Here is a 19,076-nt window from a genome sequence, read left to right on the forward strand (position 1 = left end):
CAGGTAAGATCACATCTGATAGGTTTCCAGTGTTTTTTGAGCTGGTCTTAAACTAATGCTGTGATGCTGCTGCACCATGACCTTTCTGATCTGCTATGGTCCTTATTGGAGCTGTAGGCCAGCTGAGAAGACCATGAAGCATAATAATTTGGGGGGGGGGGCATCCTCACATTCAACAGACTGTGACACAAATAATTGTGATAGAAAAATCATGTGCATTTCCTCTCTGTGATGGTAAAGACCCTCTGATGTCCCCACTACTTGGCCCCCAGGACAACACGGTGCATGTTGCACTAGCTCTGCTTCATCAGCACTGATGGTAACAGTTAATCAAAGTTGGATCAAAAACCATCTTGAAGTTATCGACATCTTCAGTGGTCGAAAAATAGGTAAGTTCACAGAAAATCACAGTGAAAAGAATTTTTTCATGAAAATGGGAGCCTGGAAATGATTCATTACTCCTGCCAACATCCAGAACTAGAGCAATAAAAGATGACTGACCTGTATATCCCCAATCCCACAAACATTTGCACACATCCTTCAGCACGTGCAGTGGGCGCAGTCCCACGGAATCCACCAGGACTATTCGCGGCACCTCCTCCAGCGCCAGAGAGAACTCCGCGCATCCTGCAGCCTCTTCCCAGCCGAGGGATGTGCTCCCACAGCTCCGGCATCTCCTGTCCGGCGTGCCGCGGCGCGGGGCGGGCTGGCGTGGCCAGCCTGGCCGGTGTGACACTCACCAAGACAGCTTTAGCTTTAGCTTTAGCTTTAGGCAACCCCCGGGTGCCCGCCACGTGCGGGGGGGAGGGCAGGAGAGGACCGCTCTCCCTCCCCGCAACACCACATCCCAGCCAAGCTTCCCCGTGGGTGCCCTGGCAGTCCCGTCCCGGGCTTCTCCCCAGGGGAAAACCCTGCTGCCCACGGCCCCGCAACCCCGGGAAACCCCACGGCCCTGCGGGGTGCAACACCGCCCACCCCCGCCGCCGGCGGGGCCCCGAGCCCGCCCCCACCGCCCAGCCCCGGCCGCGGCCCCTTCCCCGGGGCGGAGGGAGGGAGGCGGGGCCGGGCCGCGGCTCCGCGGGGCCGGGCCGGGCCGCGGCGGGGCTGGCGGCGAGAGCGCGGTGCCGCCGGCGGCCGAGGAACGACGGCGAGTTGAGGCTGCAGCAGCAGGGGCCGGGGCAGCGGCAGCGGCCGGGGCTGCGCAGCAGGGTCGGCGTCGGGGCTGCGCTCGACCCCCGGCATGGCCCGGCAGTAGGCAGGGAGCGCTGCCCGCCCTCCTGCCGCCGCTCCCGGGGCAGTCCCCGCTGCGCCCTGTCCGTCCTATGAGACCCGCCCCGGCGACAAGATGAAAGGTAGGGACAGCAGCGGGGCCACCGCGCCGCCGCCCGCACACGTGCGCCGCCGGCACCGCGCACCGGGCACCGCGCACCGGGCACCGGGCACCGGGCACCGGGCACCGGGCACCGCGCACCGGCAGGGCTTGGGACGGGCAGAGCTGGGTGCTAGAGGGGCCGGCAGGATGGGCAAAGGGCGGGCAGGCACCGTGCGGACAGGGTGCGGGATGCGTGTGCGGGAAGGGAGCAGGCAGGCTCGGTCGGGTGCGGGAAGGGGGCAGGCAGGGCACCACACGGACAGGCTGGGACGCTGGGGTATTTTGGAGAGGGTGCGGGAAGGGCAGCGTGCGGGTCGTGTGCAAGCAGGGCAAGCCGGCTGCGGGCAGGGTGCTGGCAGGGCGCCGTGCAGGCAGGTTGCAAGCAGGGCAAGCCGGCTGCGGGCAGAGCACGGGCAGGGCAGGGGCAGGCGGTGCCGGGAGAGGCAGAGCGCGGGTCTCGCCGCGCCCCCGGGCTGCGCACGGGGCAGCCGCGGCTGCGGGAGAGCCCGCGGGTCTGCGCCCCCGCTGCGGCGTGGGTCGTGCTGCTCAGCCCTGGGCCGGGGAGCGGGGTGTCCCTGTATCCACCCCCCGTCCTGAGGGCTCTCCCCAGCACGTTTCTTCTCGGCACCACCTTTTATCTGCCCCCTCCCCGGCGTCCCGAGAAGGCGGCTTTTATTTCTCCCTACTTTATTTGTTTATTTTTTTTGCCAGCTTTTTGCGATCTTCTTGGTGTTGCTTCTAAACATCTGGCAGTGATTAGGTGCCAGCAGAGGCTTAACTGGCTTGTGAAATGTATTTGGCATATTTCTTCTCAACATCCACCGACTGGAAAATATTTGGTCTTTGCTTTGCATCTGTTAAAACTGAAACTTAGTTTCTTTTCCTTTCTCTCTCTTCCCGCCCCCCCCCCCCCCCCCCCGCTCCCTCTCTTTTGTTTTAAGTGGGCGAAACGTGCCACTTCTCCTGGTTGACCCTGTCTTACAGAGTTGTAGCTGAGAGGTGTTAGGTAATACACTTTTAAAATCGGATAAAGCAGCAGATTGCCACATTGCTACACTGTAACCTAGTGAAGATGTATTTGGGGGGTTGCAAGGAAGCCTTCTGTTTGTGAAAGCTGATAGCCTTACAGCGAAAGGCAGAGACTTTACACGCTGAGGAATACTTACAGTGAAAACATCAAAGGACATTATGGAAAGTTTAGGAAGTAGTTGGAAGTTTCTGAGAGTTGAATCTAGTTTTTCTTCGGAGGCAAAAATCGACTTGAAGGGTGGAAGGAAAAAAACATATATATAAGAAAATTACTTTTGGGCACCAGTGTGCCTGTGGTTGGATTGCAGAGCTTGATTCCAGATGCCAGGAGACCAGTAAACATCACGGTAGTTACACTTAGTTTCCAGAGTCCCGGACACCAAATGATGTGATTATTTATTCACTTGCCAGAGTAGCTGCCTAAAGGGAGGAGAAGCATTTTGGGGGGTTTATTTTTGCAAGCCCACACACACTATTTAAGTTACGTCTGGCACGGTGGCATGGTGTCTCCGTCTTTAAAGTATTTACAAAATTATTTATTTATAGAGTAGTTGTGCCAAAAGTTTTGTCATCAGCTTGTTATTATCAGCAGAAGTGTAATGGCAGGAACAAACCAAAACAATAGGGATCCAGTAATATAAACCCATGCCTGTTATCACTGAAAGCCTTACGCTCTATTTTGGTTGGGGCTGAGGCTGGGCCATTTTTGAGGGGAGGCAAAATGCAGAGGACTGAGGGTGGCAATGACATATTAGGCCACTCGTGTCTCCTTCCATTCTGCCTCCACCGCTCTTTGCAAAGTGGAGAAGTGGCATTTGGAGGGAAGATTTTACTTCTGCTGGGAGCACATCTTGGTGCACCACACTCTAGCAAGAGGGACATGCTTCACTCTGGTTGCTGGTCCTTGCCATTCAGTTTCCCTAAGGTGATCACAGCCATCTTATTTCTTTTCCCCGCAGAGTTGCAGAAATCCGTAATTAAACATGCAAAGGAGAACACTTAAAAGACTGTGCTAATAGCAAGAGAAATGAGAAACTTCAAACAAGTCATCACATTGAGTTCCATTGCCAGTGTTGAGGAAGTCAGTGAGCCAAACCAAATTTCGACTCCGTGATTTCCTTTTCTGGGTGCAGTCTTCTTTTTAGTGTTTTCTCTTTAAACTTGAAGGTGGTGATAATTGTAGGACTTCAGAACTCAGTGTAGTTACACATTTTTCTCAATAACAGCAGAACGATCTGTTGATTGCAGCTGTCTCTGTATCTGCCCTCTCTGGAGAACGGAGGAATATCTAAATAGTTACATCACTAAATATCTGTAAGGAATAAATTATATTTTCCATTGCTGGTATTCGTAATGGGTTATGTTTTAAATCAGTAAAACAAATTGAAGTTTATGTTTAATATGCTGGCAGTTTTATTTCTAGCAAATTACACTGAGCTCACAAACTTTGTGATACTTTTTGGTAATAATTCATATGATTTATAAAGGGACTTGACTGCTTTAGGGTCAGATGTATCTTTATCAAATTATACTACTAAATTGTAGCTATTTATTGGGGTATGAAGGAGTACTTGTTGCCTAGGAAACAAATGAAAACAGCTTCCTCATAGTCAAACACCACCACATGTTCAAAAACATTGGCCCTAGTTTAAGACAAGGACAAGCACTGTTAAAACTGAGAACTTCATTCTATATATCTGTGATGTATTTTGTAATTATGACTTTAAACTCTCTCTGTAATCATTACTGTCGTGGTGGTTCTGGTTAAAAGTATTTTTGCCCGTAATGAGGATATTGTTTGGATAACGACTGAAAGCTAATGCCCAAATTGGGCTATGGCAAAGTCAAGCTTTGAGACTGTTGCTTCAGGTTGACAGAGGAGCTCTGCATCACCAAACCCAAGGCAGCTCAGCTGCTTCTTTCCCCTGCTCCTCCTCCTCCTCCTTCCTTTCTGCCTTTGCAGGGACCTTGCTATGTACCTGTTGTACCGCTTGTACCACGAAGGTGCTGGAGGGCAAAACGTCTAGAGTCTTCTGCTTCAGAACTGGAATGTGATTAAATGCTCTGTCCTGTGAGCTTCCTCTCATTTTTTAAGAAAAGGTTGCATGGAGTGAAATGACAGGACCGGTTCATCCTTGGTTATGCTCCACTGAAATCAGTGAAGCCAGCAGTGCCTCGGGAATGGTCTAGTCTGCACGTCCAGCTTTTGTAGCCTCGATCATTTTGCCTCCAAGGCAGCTCCATATATTTTGTGCACAGAGTTGTCAGTATATAGAGTACATTGAGCTTTCACAGGATATGCCAGTTCAACTTGCGTCCAGTTTTCTTTATACAGTGCACACTTTAGAATAAAATTAATGATCTATCAGCCTGTATTGCTAAAATCATCTCTTCTGTGTTTTAACTTGGATTCTGGATGTAATCTGCTGGCAACACCTCCATTTACAAGAGCTGTGTGCTTTTTCTTGGCTGCCTTGAAAAGTCTTAAATAAATAATCTAATTATGTGATGTCTACCTTCTTGACAGAGTTTTTCTTTCTCTCTAACTGTTTTGATGCCACCACTATTTTTAAAGAATAAAGGAGTAAACATCCTAATTTTCTAACACTGGAGAAAACTTATCTTTCTCTCCAATCTTTGTGTGCTTAAAATCTAAGTAATAGTTATCTGCAAATAGATCTTTCCTGGAGAGAAACTTTAAGCTGCAAATTTTTTTAGAAATCCAGTCCGGACTGTTCTGCAGAAGCCAGAACTCATTTCAAAACCCTGGATTAGAAGTGGAGAGATCCAGTAACCTTTACTCAGTCTGGTAATAACAGAGCTTGTATGAATATGCTGACATAAACATGAAACATATGCAGGAGCTCTGAGTGGTGTGTGTTGGACATGTCACAGGACCCTACCACAGAAGTTCAAAGGCATAAGCAGTTATACTAAATATGTGATACAAGGCAGAACAAATCCCAAGCGATGCTACTATACAGTCAGTGTGTATCCTGAACTGGTTGGTAACACACAGGATTTTAAACATATGGATGAGAAAGGTGGTCATGCAAGCATGTGTCAAAGGATATTCTTATTAACAACATAAAGGAAAGAAGAGTGTTAGAAGCTGTGAAATTACAGGAGAAATCTCTCATTGCACAGCTAGAAATATTACTGTACAACTGCAATGGATATTGAGCAGAATTAGTATACAAGCTATTTATGACAGAAGTATTTTTAATAAGAATTTGTAATTGTTCATCTTAGCTTTCAATATTCTACTTTTCCCAGCCATGTAGGACTAAGAATAGCTTTGGTGAGCCTATCCCTGTGAAGAAGAGAGTTGTTTAAAATCTGTGGCTCTTTCTTCTACTGCTTTGAATAATATCAGTTTATTCTAGACTGATTTGCCACAGCTGAACAGAGCCCTTTTTTGTCACAACCACTGAATGGTTTGTTTAGATCCACATTCAAAGACTATTGTGCCTAAAGTTCGAACACCTTTGCTTGCTAAGAGAAGAAGTGAAAGGTAATCTTGCAGAGAGGTGGACCTGATGAGGCCTTGCAGAGCAAAACCAAAGGAAAATAAATAAAAAGAGCTGGAAGAAATGTCAAGGATGAAAGCAGTTCAGTGCTGTGAAGGATGTGTGCCCAGTTATCTTCAGCTTCACAAAACGTTCCTTATCCTGAGGTTCTGTGTGTCAGAACAGAGATTCCCCCCTTCCAGCCCTCCCCCTTGGAAAGCAAACTAAAGACTCCTTTTACCAGGCACTGAAATTGAACCCGATCCTCCTAATAATCTGAGTGTGGTCTGTACAAGTAAGATGAATTGTCTTCAGAGCTTGACTGCTTCCACCTAAAACTGCAGTCCCTTTCGGTGCATAAATTTGAGGTGAAGACTGGGATGTCACTGGGGAACAAAGTGGATGAGTTATGGGAGGTAATAGAGATGTGTGTTGTTCAGGAATGTGTATGCCGTTTTAATGCTGTTGTTAATTGCCTCCTCTAACATACAGACAGGGAGGCACAATTTTTCAGTGCACTAATGAGAACAGCTCTGTTTGCTCTTAAATCATTACACTGAAATACGATATGATTTAAACTTTTAACATCTCAGGTTGACCCTCTGCACCATGCAGCTGGTCCTAACCCCAGTACTGTAGCAGTGCTCTGCGGTGCTTACAGGCTAACAAGTTTACTTCAAGAAACATCCCTATTTACTGTCTTCATTTTGTGCCTAAAAAGCAAAACTGACTTGTTAATGTGGGCTCTTATATTTTTCAGGCATAGCAGTGAGGGAGTACAACAAAACCGGAATATTAAAATGCACCCATTTGTCAATTTTGTTTTGTTTTGTTTGTGTTAGGTGATGAGAGACACAATCTGAGCCCTAGGTTCTAAGTGTGAGGAGAGGATCTTTGGTCTGGGACCTTTCCTCTTGCTTTCTTGTGATACTGAAATCAGATAAATTCCCAGATCAGCAGCCTGAAGGACAGAGGTGGGGAAAAACCTGAATCTTATTGCCAGAATCCAGGCTCAAGCAATATCCCAGAAGATTCTTTGAGATGCAGGGATGTGGTCTCTGAACCTTAGGACTGAGCCTCTGCCACAGCTGCCCTAAAGACCTGGTGTTATGCAAACACAGAATCCATGTAATTCCCATCTGAAGGAGCTTACTGTGTGACAACTTGGACAAAGTACCAGGTGGGAAAGATGGGCATGACATAGTGTGACATAGTGTGCATGATGTGTCAGTTTGGGACCTTGTAAATAGGGGAAGATTTTAAATGTGGGGTAGGTGCTTATGAGGGAGGGCTTGTCAAAATAGAGAAAGACTTGAGTATGAAAAAGGGCTGTAAGGAAAAACAAGTGGAGAAGGGCAGAAGAAGAGGACAAGTGAAATGAAGCATCTGTGAAGAGAGAGGGTTATGTGCAGCCTGTTGGCTCAAGCAGGAGACTGTCCAGAATAAAAGTTCTGAAACCCAGTGGAAACTAGGTTTCCATTAAACTGATGAAGTCATCAACATCTGAAGGCTACAGCTGCTTGCTGTGCTTCTGCTGGCTCAGTTTCACCTCTAGGTCAGCACTTTGCATGTAGACCCAGTTAATAGTGACCAGAAACGCATATAAATCTGATGGCAGCTGAAAACGCTTTTGAAATGTGATACGAGAAAGAAATCAGTGTTCACTGTTCTCATCTGTCTGAACAGTTGTTAATATTACAGAAACTTCACAAGTGGACATGTTTTGCCTTTCCAGGAGAGGGCTGAAATGGAGAGAGCAGGCAGAAGTAGCTTTTTGCCACTGCAAGTAGTCCCTCTTGGTGGAGATGCACTTGTTACATGGTTCTGAGCAGAGTTCTGCATCCATGCTGGTTTATAGGTTGAAGAGAGGAATATCATAATTTTCAACTAATAGGCAGAGCACCTTTCCACGTGATACAAAAGCAATCTGTTATTCATAATATTAAGGTGAATTTTACAGAGTTGCACTTGGCTATAACTGTGTAGTTCCCATCAAATCACTGGCAAAGGCAGGGTCCTAACTATTAAGGCTCTTTGGGAGAGAGATTTCGTTTAAAGGCAATTCTTACACCGGATGTCATTGTTACTACACATTAGTCTTAAAGTCCTGAGTTTCCAGTGTGGTACTTAGGGGTAAGTTCTCATGTACTGTGAGAGTACAGAGCACTGGAACAGGCTGCCCAGAGAGGTTGTGGAGTCTCCTTCTCTGGAGACATTCAAAACCCGCCTGGACGCCTTCCTGTGTGACGTACTCTGGGTGACCCTGCTCTGGCAGGGGGGTTGGACTGGATGATCTTTCAAGGTCCCTTCCAACCCCTAGGATTCTGTGATTCTATGATTCTATGATACTGTAAATACAGTTTGCAGGGGGATTATAAAATAGCTTCTGAAATCTGAGTTGAAACTCAGCATGACAGTTTTCAGCCCAGATGCCTCATTCTTTGCTGAAGTAGATTTAACCAGATTTTGAAATACAGTATCGAATATTGGTGTCTTTTCTTAATTCAAGTATTTAAACAATGTCTTTAAACGAAGACTTTAAACCATGTTTACTGCACACAAAAGTTTGAGAAATGATCGGATACCTTGTCTCTGCAGCGACCATGTGACCCAAAAGCTCTAATAGTTCTGAGGTCTAGTTTGCTTCATTAGTTAATTATGTTTAAATGGCTGATCAGGACGTACTGTTAAAAGGTGACAGCTGGACATGTACATTAGCAGCTTTGTGTAACACCTTCCATATGCCAGCAAAATGACACCCAGAAGAGGAAAGGGATAACATGGGAGCAATTTCCCTAAAATCACCTTGCACCAAAGGCTCCTCAGAGCTGGTGCTGTTCCAGCAGCAAAGGGACCAAGCAATGCAGTGGTTATAGGCCCTATATAGTCCCGGGGCAGAACTGGCATCCTCTTTGGCTCCAGGCCAGCTCTTTCTTACTTGACCTCAGAGTGACTCGTAAGTGGTCCGTGATTAATTTATTTAAGATTTAAGAACAAGAACTAGAAATTACACAGTTCTACTCCGCAGATTTTTACTTTGCCTCTAGCAAATTAATCAAATAAGAGTCTAATTTGTTTTAGATTAAATGAATTCCCTCTGTTCGCTGTGTTAATCCCCAGCTGAACTGCCTTTTTATGATTTCCACTCCCTTGAAGCATTGTACTGTAACTTATTTAACTCTAAAACTATATTTATTAGAGGTGTTGCAGTAATAATTTATAACTGGAGGGCAGGCAGAATTTTGAATTGGTATTCAGTGAGCTGAGGATATTGCCAAAATATCTCAAAGCTTTTTTTTTTTTTTTTTTTTTTTTTCTAACCAGAGTTCTTGCTTTGTACTGACTCCCTAAAATATTTGATGTACTGCTTCTAACCTCCAGTGAGCCACACTTCTTTCAGGGCTTGTTGTAAGCTTCACATGACAATCTGTTATAGCCTCCAAGGAGACTCTTGTAAATCTGATGAAACAGGAGCTCTCTGGTGGTCCTTCCCTTACACGGTTAAATGCAATTGGTAGCTCACATGCATTTCCGTTCTGTCCAAAGTTCACCTCTTTTTATGGACCTTCCTTCTGCCAGAGCTTGGTATAAGCCAATGGAATAAGAAATCACGTTTTAACCAGCTTTTCTTGTTTCTTATTCTGGATTCCCAGTTGTTCAGTTCAGAGCTGAGAGCTTGCTTGTTCAGTTTATAACTAAATTATAACTGGTCTTTCAAGGACTAAAGAGTTAATTATTCCAGCTGGGACATAATAACAGATTCTGCTTTATTATCTGCTTCAAGGAGAAGGCTGCCCTTCATATTTTTCACCCAGGAAAATAAGCCTTGCCTACCTATAAATGTATATGCATGTAATGGAAATATTGCATTTATTCCAGTCCTCTTTGTAAAACAAGAAGGGTTGGATTTAAACTAAAGTAAAATATTTCTAACTTATGGCTTTCACAATGTCAAACAAGATGCTCTTGCACCAGTTGCAGCCCCACTCAAGTGTATGGACACCACTCATGCAAAAATGCAAGATCTCCTTTTGTAATATCAGCTGCCAGTGCTCAAAACTCCTCAATTTATTCCACTCTGGTCTCTTGATTCTGCCTTTAAAAGTGTAAGGCACAAAAACATTCTGCGGGTTTTCTTACTATTTGCTTTCCTGCTTGGTGTGTATTTTCTTAACTTCTATAATTCATCACAGATCACATTTTCATAGTTTTTTCTAGAAAAGCTGTTCCCTTTTAAATGAAAACTGAAGTTCTCTCCTCTTTCCCTGATTCAAATGTATCATCACAAAGCTTTGAGATTTTTGTGAAACTTGTGACAAAACATTAATATTTTCAGCACTAGAACAAGAAGCTGAGGGCCAAGTTTCTGGTACCTCCAGTTAACTCAACACTGTCTGAAAGGCACCAGGGGAGCAGGCTGGGGCACGGGGCTTTGCCTTACTGCTTAAATTTATAGGCTTGTTTGTCAACTTAATTTTTAATATTACAAATCCAGATTTCTTTCTAAGTAGGACTTTCAACTCACTCTAGTCTCTTTTTCCAAAGAATGCGGTGCTGTTGATTTCTGAACATCTAATCTAACCTTGTTTTATTCATTTCTTCTTCCCATCTTTATTCTCCTTAAACTTGTTACACTACAGTTAATATTGTAAAAATATTATATTTGCACACAATTTCAGCAAAGTGCATTTCCCCTAAAATACATTGCTGCCTGTTGCTAGATCAACTCACAGGGATTAAAAAAGGTTTTATCTGATATTTTAGTGAGCAGGAAGCCAGGTCATCTGTTGACAAAACTGTGCTTGCACATCTCTACTTTGTTTCAGATGCCACAGCGTTCTTCAAAATTAGGAGAATAATGAATAATTATAAGGTATTAAGAGCTAAAAAAAGATTATTCAACCCTAGCAAACACACCATGCAGTGTTGCAAGTATTAAAAAGTATATATATATATTTTAAAAGTACATACATGTGTAGATAAATATATATATATTATATACAATATATGTACATAAAACACATATATATATTGCCAATATAAGAAAGTCCAGAAACACAAAAATATTATTATAAATGTGTGGCCAGAGGGCAATGCCATTGGGCTAGATATGAAAGACCAAACAACTAGGGAAGAGGCCGGCAGTCCAGCAGGAAGATGTTGGAGATATGTTGTAGGATGAAGCCACTGGATTTAAACACATCAGATAAGCCAGATTAGGCTTCTGAGAAACAAAGGGGGCGATGGTGTTATGTCCCTGATAGCAGGGGAGGGCAGGAAGCTAAGGGTTCTGGAGCTGATATACTTTTTTGTGCAGCATTTTATCTTCTGAGCAAGAGGGGAAGATTTTTTTCCTCAGTAGTTCACTGCTGGGATGAGAAACTTGGTTGTCACCTCTTTATGGTTTATTACTATGTGTCATGTTTTGTCAGGTGACCTTATCTTCAGATGATGTTTCGTGCAATTGTGAGGGCTTGTGGAGTTTGTTTTTCTAAAGGCTTTTTTTCTGCCTTCAAAACCAGGATGTGTTGGGGTTTTTTTGCCTAAGGAGTGTCTGCTGGTTCCTCTGTTTCTTAAATGCACCTCTGAATTGGGGGTCTAGCTTAAGATGTGGACAGGGGTGCCTCTGGCAGTGAGCAAAATATGTGTTACCTGATTAATAATACGAGTTTTGAGCTGTTTTATCAAAAACTCTACCTGAGTAAATGATGACGCTCCACGAAATCGTGCATTTCACAGACTCCTTTGCTGCTTCAGGCAATATCTCCCTCAGACTTAAGCACATGGCACCTTGCAGGTTGGAAGGAGGCACAGGTCATGTACACTCACATGATTTGGGCTCTGTTGAGCCCAGATCAGGACTATATCTTTCCTTCACCTTTGAATTTGTCCCCCCGAAGCTCTGTTGTGGCCTGAGTTAGCTGCAGCACCAGCTATCCCAGTTGCATGATTCACAGCAGCCTGTTCCTGTGCAGTAAGTCTGTGGACACCAAAGGTCTAGCCAAGCACAGACCTCTCATCAGGTCTGCGTATCTTCTTTGAGCCTGCTTCTCCATCACTGCTCATTAAATGTTCCCCTTCTGGTGAGGCCCTTGACCAGCCTTTGAGCTTCTGTTTCCTTCTTCCCCCATGCCAGGGAAAGGTCTGGATGGAGAGGTTGCAAGTGAGTGAGCTTCCTCAGCATTCCAGACTGGAAAGCTGGCTCAAGTGGCAAGCAGCCACCCTGAGAAGCTCTCTGGGGTGCTGAGTCTGCCTCCCTGCTGCTGTGAGGCAAAGGAAAGCCCAGGAGTACCCAGGTTTTGAAGAGCAGGGGTTTGCTGTCAGTCCCCAACAATTTTTTTTTGCAGCATGGAGGCATATTTGCTCAGAAACCCAGTAAAGATGACATGGTTCCTCAGCACTGTGCTGGGCTGCAAACCACTGGCTGCTTCTTGGGAAGCCATGTCCTCAGCCCTCTTTAAAGAGAGGCCTGTGGAGGCTTCCCCACCACATGAAATGGTGCTTGTGGAAGGGGAAATGGGATTACACTGCTCCTCCTGGGAAACAGGAAAGTAGGAGATGAGCAGCCTGGGCCATGCTGCCCTCCCTCCCTGGCAGTGGGTCAGCTGGTGCTGCTGATAAGGCAGGGCTCTCGCCTTCCTGACTCAACAGAAAAAGGGGTTGTGTTGGTAGAAGGAGGCTGAACACAGGAATGCAAACATATCAGTTTTTTTTAAGAACTTGTGGGTGTATTTCTTCTGCTGATGCTAGCCCTTTCCTTTGCTGCTGGAAGGAAGTGAAGAGAAATTAAGCTTTTGACAAAATAATTTTTTTTTTAAGTGATAGTTATTGTTTTAGCACTTGCTAGAAGTTAAGAATGAAAGGGCATAAATGTTTTTTGTTTTTCTCATCTGTTTGAGTTTGTCAGTTCTGTTTTCCATTTTTTATCAGATCTTACTTCTGCAGGCCAAGCTAGTGCCCATGGGAGGTGGTGGATGGATGGATGGACAGCTGTCCCCTCTGACTTCTCTTTGATTGCTCAGCATAGCTACATGTTGCACTTTGTGCAAACAGCCCAGCTGGTGCATATGTGTAAACCTGAGCCCCACAGCAGGCAGAGGCTGAAGCAAGTGCCACGGTCAGGGTGTCATTCTGGTGACAATTGTGGCCATCACCATGATGAGGGGCATGTCTGCTCTGCCCTATTCTTAGGTGGCTGAGCAGGCTTCAGGCTAGCTGCCAGGTGATAAACCATTTGTAGCCTGTGTTCCTGCTGATGATACTGGTTTGGAGGAAAGGCTCCAAACTGCCTTTTCTGCCCAGGGACAGAGGTGGGATATGGACAACAGAAGGGGATGATCAGTAACAGGCTTTGCAAACCCATTAAACCTCCAAGTACATTAGTTTATAAACGTGCACCTGTAAAAACTTCTTCCCATCTTTTCCCAGGGGTAGTAGTAATAAATTGTTGCTGTGTCTTTCTTTCTCCAGACGATTTTGCGGAGGAGGAGGAGGTGCAGTCCTTTGGCTACAAGAGGTTTGGTAAGTGCCAGCAGGTCTTTCAGCTCACTGTTGCATACTGCTTAGGGCAAGTCAAACACTTGCTATGAAAACCTCCCTTGCTGGCAGCGTAAAGCTTGTAGGTACAGTCCTGTTATCCACTTCACTCTAATATCTGCCCAGAGGAAGGTGTGATTTTTAGACAGTGTATTTTCTTAGCAAACGTAACGCTTTGGTTTCAATGTTTGATCATTAGCATTATGAAAATGTGCTGCCAGCTAAACCAGCACATATGCTGTGCACTCCTCCCCAAAAAAAGTATATGATATGAATGTATTCTGATGTAAAAGAATATTAAAATGCTTGGTAACTTCTATTCCTTTTTTCCACTTCCTTTCCATTTTTCCGTGTTTGTTTACTGAAATGGCCTTCTTGCATGGGGAAGGTGGTGCCATGCATCTCTGCCCAAGGGGCAACAGCCTTCAAGTCCTCTTTTCAAGGCTTCTATGCTCTCTTTCCCTCAAGGAAACATTTCAGCCTCTGCAGCCAACAGCTTCATCCAGGGTAGGCAGACTCCTCTGGACATGCGGAGGGGACATGGTGTGCTTTGAGCTCCCACAGCACCAGTTGGTGGTGGATCAGCCAGAGGGGCTCATTATCCAAGCTGCTGCCTTTTGAACTGTAAGCCATTGGGATAAAAGTTCACCTTAATTTTTCTCTCCTGGGAAAGTGACTGCAACAAGAGTCACTTTCAACAACCCCACGTGGCAAATGGATAGGAGAGGCAGGCTGAAAATAAAAAACAAGTCAACAATTCCCTCCATCCCAAAAGGAGCAGGGGGAGGCAGCATAAGGAGATGTGGTATTTGAGAGGTGGGGATCACATTCACATGACCTCTTCCACCCCCTCTGCTACTACTCCACTGCTCCCTGCTGTTGAGCTTTATTTTGGATAGGTCAGCCAACCACAGAGCCAGCATCTGTGGCTTGCAAAGTTCTGCTTTAAGGCTGCACACAGGATTTTTCTTTTTCTTTTCCTTTTCCTTTTCTCTTTCTTTCTTTCTTTCTTTCTTCCTTCCTTCCTTCCTTCCTTCCTTCCTTCCTTCCTTCCTTCCTTCCTTCCTTCCTTCCTTCCTTCCTTCCTTCCTTCCTTCCTTCCTTCCTTCCTTCCTTCCTTCCTTCCTTCCTTCCTTCCTTCCTTCCTTCCTTCCTTCCTTCCTTCCTTCCTTCCTTCCTTCCTTCCTCTCTTCCTCTCTTCCTCTCTTCCTCTCTTCCTCTCTTCCTCTCTTCCTCTCTTCCTCTCTTCCTCTCTTCCTTCCTTCCTCTCTTCCTTCCTCTCTTCCTTCCTCTCTTCCTCTCTTCCTCTCTTCCTCTCTCTCTTTTTCTCTCTCTGTCTCTCTTTTCTTTCAAAATGGGAAGAACTGTTAAGAAATTAGTATTCAAGAACACATAAAAATAGCATTCCTCTGTGCTGCCCACTCCCTGGCTATCCCGGGTGAGCATACTGTTGCAGTCAACTGCAAAAGGTTTTAGCAGCGCACCCTGCTATCATTACTATCCCAGGAGTAAGTGCATTGTTGGACAAGATTGGATTTTTGTGTGTTAACTTTCTTTAGTTTATTTATTTCTTCTGGGTAATGTGGTGCTATTTCTCCCCCTAGAAATGCAAGGTTTATCTGAGCATTTCCAGAAATGCTTGTGCTGTTCCACTTGGTGGAGCAGCAGGGAGGGAGGAGAGTGCCATCAGTCTGGCGGTGGCAAGAGGAGGAGATTTCACCACAAGAGGAGGAGACAGCACAGTTCCACTCTTAGGAAACAACCATAACCCTCTTCTTCATGAAAACAACATTGCTGTGGTCGGGGGGGGAGGTTGTCCCAGATGTCTGCAGTACAAAAGAAGAGCCTTGACTAAAGGAGAAATGGGGTCAGTAAGGCATAGCATTGGCACTGGTGAGAGTTCTTTAATTCAGCAGTGTCCTGATCCAAGAAGCCTTCTTTGTCTGCACTATTTTGAGCCCAAACTTCCTCCCATACCCCCTTTCTCATCTTTCCCATAATTGTGGGGCAGCACAGGGAGGAGCTGTGCTGACCTGGTTTCCGTATGTCCCTGAACCAGCATTCATGCTGTCTGCCTGCAAATGCTCATGCTTTTATGAACCCTAAAGGGGTTATTTCCTCTCCTTCAGAAAGGAGAGGAACACCTGACTTGGTGTTTTCCCATTTCTGCAGTCTCTCTTGCATTTCCAGGCAGCTTCTGAGCAACCTCTGGAGGGAGTGGGGGCCACATGTCTTCAGCAGCACTGGCTGCTTCCCCTAGCACCAGGCTTCTCTGTTCAGGGGGGTGACATGCACCTCTTTTAAAAACTCCAAATCCACTGGCCAGCTGGTTTGACATTTCCAGTGCAGTATCAGAAGTTGGTCTTGGGGCCAAAATCCAACTGAGTAGTTCAAGCTCCTGTCTGACCAGTAGAAAATGCTCTGCCTACTGTCCCAACTGGTGTTCTTTCTCAGTCCTGTGTCCTCACTGGTAAGAGAACACAACATGGAAGAGAATTAGGGCTGTTCAGCCTAGAGAAGAGAAGGCTCTGAGGAGACCTTAGAGCGGCCTTCCAGTACTTGAAAGGATCTACAGGAAAGCTGGGGAGGGGCTTTTCATCAGGGTGTGTAGTGGTAGGACAAGGGGTAATGGTTTTAAACTGAGAGATATTAGGAAGAGATTCGTCACTATAAGGGTGGTGAGGAACTGGAATGAGTTGCCCAGGGAGGTTGTTGATGCCCCATCCCTGGAGGCTTTTAAGACCAGGTTGGATGAGGTTTTGTGCAACCTGGTCTAGTGGTAAGGTTCCCTGCTCGTGGCAGGGGGATTGGAACTTGATGATCTTTAAGGTCCCTTCCAACGTTTATGATTCTATGATTTTCTAAGCCCAAGGCAAGGACCAAGTGTTTTTTTTTATAAACCCTTGATAAAAGGTAATTTTGAAAGGTGTTCCATCCTGTCTGCTGGCTGGTACTGTGGAAATCCCAGGGCTGTTTGTCTAGAGCCTGCTGGAGTGGCTTTATGGTTTCAGGAGCCATGGTATAAGAGCAGTTATGTTAATATATTGTGACCACAATAGTCTCTGTATGACCTATCGACATGAGACATCGTAAGAGGACCATTACTCAAGTGCCTTTGACTCCATCATTTGGAAGTGGAAGGCCTTGTTTGGAACAAAACAGGCTCCAAGGGGGAGATGGCTAAAGCACCACTGGTTTGTAAAAAAACATGGCTTGTGGTGAGTCACTGCTGGCAGCTGGGAACATGTGTTGGTCAGCACTTGGCAGGCAAAGCCTTAGCCAAACTGCTTTCCTAGAGTTCAGCTAAAGAGTTTATTATTAGCTGCCTTGTTGCTGGAGCCTGTAGTTTGGTTCAAGGAAGGAAGAGATCTGTGGAGGGAGGGAGTCATCCTCAAACAGTTCTCATTTTGGGGAAGAAGCTTTTGAAAAGAGGACTGAATGCATGCTGTCCTGCACCACTTCCCCTTTTTCTGAATCTTTCTGTCCCTCCTCCTCAGATAAGTTAATTTCAGATAATTTAACATGCTACTTTATTTTTCAGTCAGCAGAACATTAGCCAAACATACTAAGTGTAACACATTAACATATTAAATAACAATGAATACAGATGCTAGGAAAATACCAGCATTTTTTGTCTTTTGAGCTTGGGATAAATTTGCTACAGGGAGTCAGGGAGGCTGAGGAAAGCACTCATTCCAGCTGACTGGTGCTGTTTACTTCTTCTCAATGGTTGCTACAGATGTGCAGGGACACTGCCAGAAGCGTGATGCTCAGCTGCAGTGCTTCCAGATTGCTGCAGTGAGAAAGCACGTGAGGAAGTATGTTTCTTATCAGCCTTACTTCATCATCAGTCACTGCTCAGGCTACTTTGAAGTTATCTGCTCCAGATAACAAGCTATGCCTCTCCACTGGTTTTTCTCCATCAGATTGCCACCAACGTTAACTCTTTCGTCAATCAGTGTCATTGCTTTGCACACACCCCCCCACACACACACCACCCTGCTTTGGGAAAGAATGACTGAGAAAACTTACTTTTCAATATTAAACCCTCTTGGGATGCTAAATCTCAGGCTTGAGATAATAGACTAGTCTCTCGGTGTTTGTCTTTACAGCAAGATTTTGACTCTTTTCACTGAGATTTGGGCTCCAGGCATAGTCATAGGCAAAGGAATTGAAAGGAATTAATGAACTTTGAGGTAGCAGATCTCAACTTCCTAACTCATGGCATTCCAAGGTAATAGATACAGAGATCATTGTGAATTTTGTTTCTTTATTTTAATGTTTAACTTAAACCCTGCACTTTCCTGAATAGAGTACTTAATGTAGAAATTTCACTGTGAAGTTATTCATTGCATAGTTTGAAGCTAAAGCACAATATGAAACAGCTGAAAGCAAACTGGATGGTCTTTGAATTGTCAGAGGGGATGGTCTTTGAACTGTTGTGAAGCACATTTTTAATGGTTTAGAAAACAGGCTTCGAAGAACTGCGCTGAAAGTGCTCCCAAGGAAGCAAAAGATAGGGCCAGTACACTATAGATAAGTAGAAGACTAAACAGCTTGTGTAAGATAATTACCCTTTGCCCTTAGCAAACACAGCCAGAATTGGAGGCTGCAAGCCTCCATAGTAGGACCCATCTTGGTCATCCCCAATGTTCTAGATCACTAATCAGAATCCTCCTCACCTTCACCTGCCACAGCAGAGGACAGGCCTTCATGTGCTGGGGTATCTCCAGTGCACCCTAAAGCTGCAGTCCTCCCACCTTCCTCAAACTCTGTAGGTCAGCAGCTGACAGGAAAGCAGGGATAAAAATTAGTTTACCTCCAGTGAAGTAGGTAGTTCTTTAGGTACCTTGTACCTTCCATGGGGTATGCAAGAGATGACTGAGTTGGGATGTCCCCCTGTGAGCTTTATGACAATCTAGCTCCTGAGCACCATTCCAGGTATAAGAGTTAAATCTGGGAGTTTCTGGACCACAAACGGATGAGTGATACTGCCACACAGTAATGAATTCTGCTGTAATAAAAGAAGTGAGGGAAAAAAATTAACCTGGTTTAAAAACGTATTTGGAACGTATTTTTTCCCTGATGAGTGGCTTGGGAGCAGCTAAACTAGATCTATTTAATAACCGTTTTCTCACTATATAGTGTTTATAGTTTTTTATACAGTGAGAAACTATATTTTATTTCTCCACCTTTGATAGGATACAACGGGAGAGTTTTAGGAGTGTAACAATTGATAAAAGCCTTACGAATGTTTTACAGTGAAAAATGAAAACTTTGATATAGAAAATATTTCAGAAATTAAAATACACAGTTTTTATCTTCCTATAAATAACAGTTCAAATGTGATTTGTTTGATGATGAGTAGAACCCATGGCTTGGAATTCTGTTCTAGTTCAGGAACAGCATTTATTCGTTAACACTGCACAGACAGAATAATTTTAGTCTTTATCTCTGGTTAAATTCAGGCCATTGTTTGCATCTATAATAACATGCACACAAATAATGTCTGGCATCAGTCTGGGCGTGTGCTATATCCACACAAACCTTAAGCCCCTAACAAAAAAAATAAAGAAATTCTAACCTTTAGGAATTTGTCAACTTTTCTTTATGGTTTGTAAATGACCAGT

General features: G+C 44.9%; 1 protein-coding gene across 1 annotated transcript in view; it reads left to right on the forward strand.

Moving 5' to 3' along the window:
- The first annotated feature begins 1,100 nt into the window (after positions 1 to 1,100).
- Positions 1,101 to 19,076, forward strand: part of COLEC12 (collectin subfamily member 12) — a 100,917-nt gene continuing 82,941 nt past the window's right edge. The window contains exons 1-2 of the mRNA XM_051610479.1: positions 1,101 to 1,352; positions 13,381 to 13,431. Coding sequence (XP_051466439.1) covers positions 1,346 to 1,352; positions 13,381 to 13,431 — 58 coding nt within the window. The 5' untranslated portion in view covers positions 1,101 to 1,345. The remainder of the gene's footprint in view (positions 1,353 to 13,380; positions 13,432 to 19,076) is intronic.

The sequence above is a fragment of the Apus apus genome, chromosome 2 (assembly GCF_020740795.1).
Source record: "Apus apus isolate bApuApu2 chromosome 2, bApuApu2.pri.cur, whole genome shotgun sequence".
Classification (NCBI taxonomy): Eukaryota; Metazoa; Chordata; class Aves; order Apodiformes; family Apodidae; genus Apus; species Apus apus.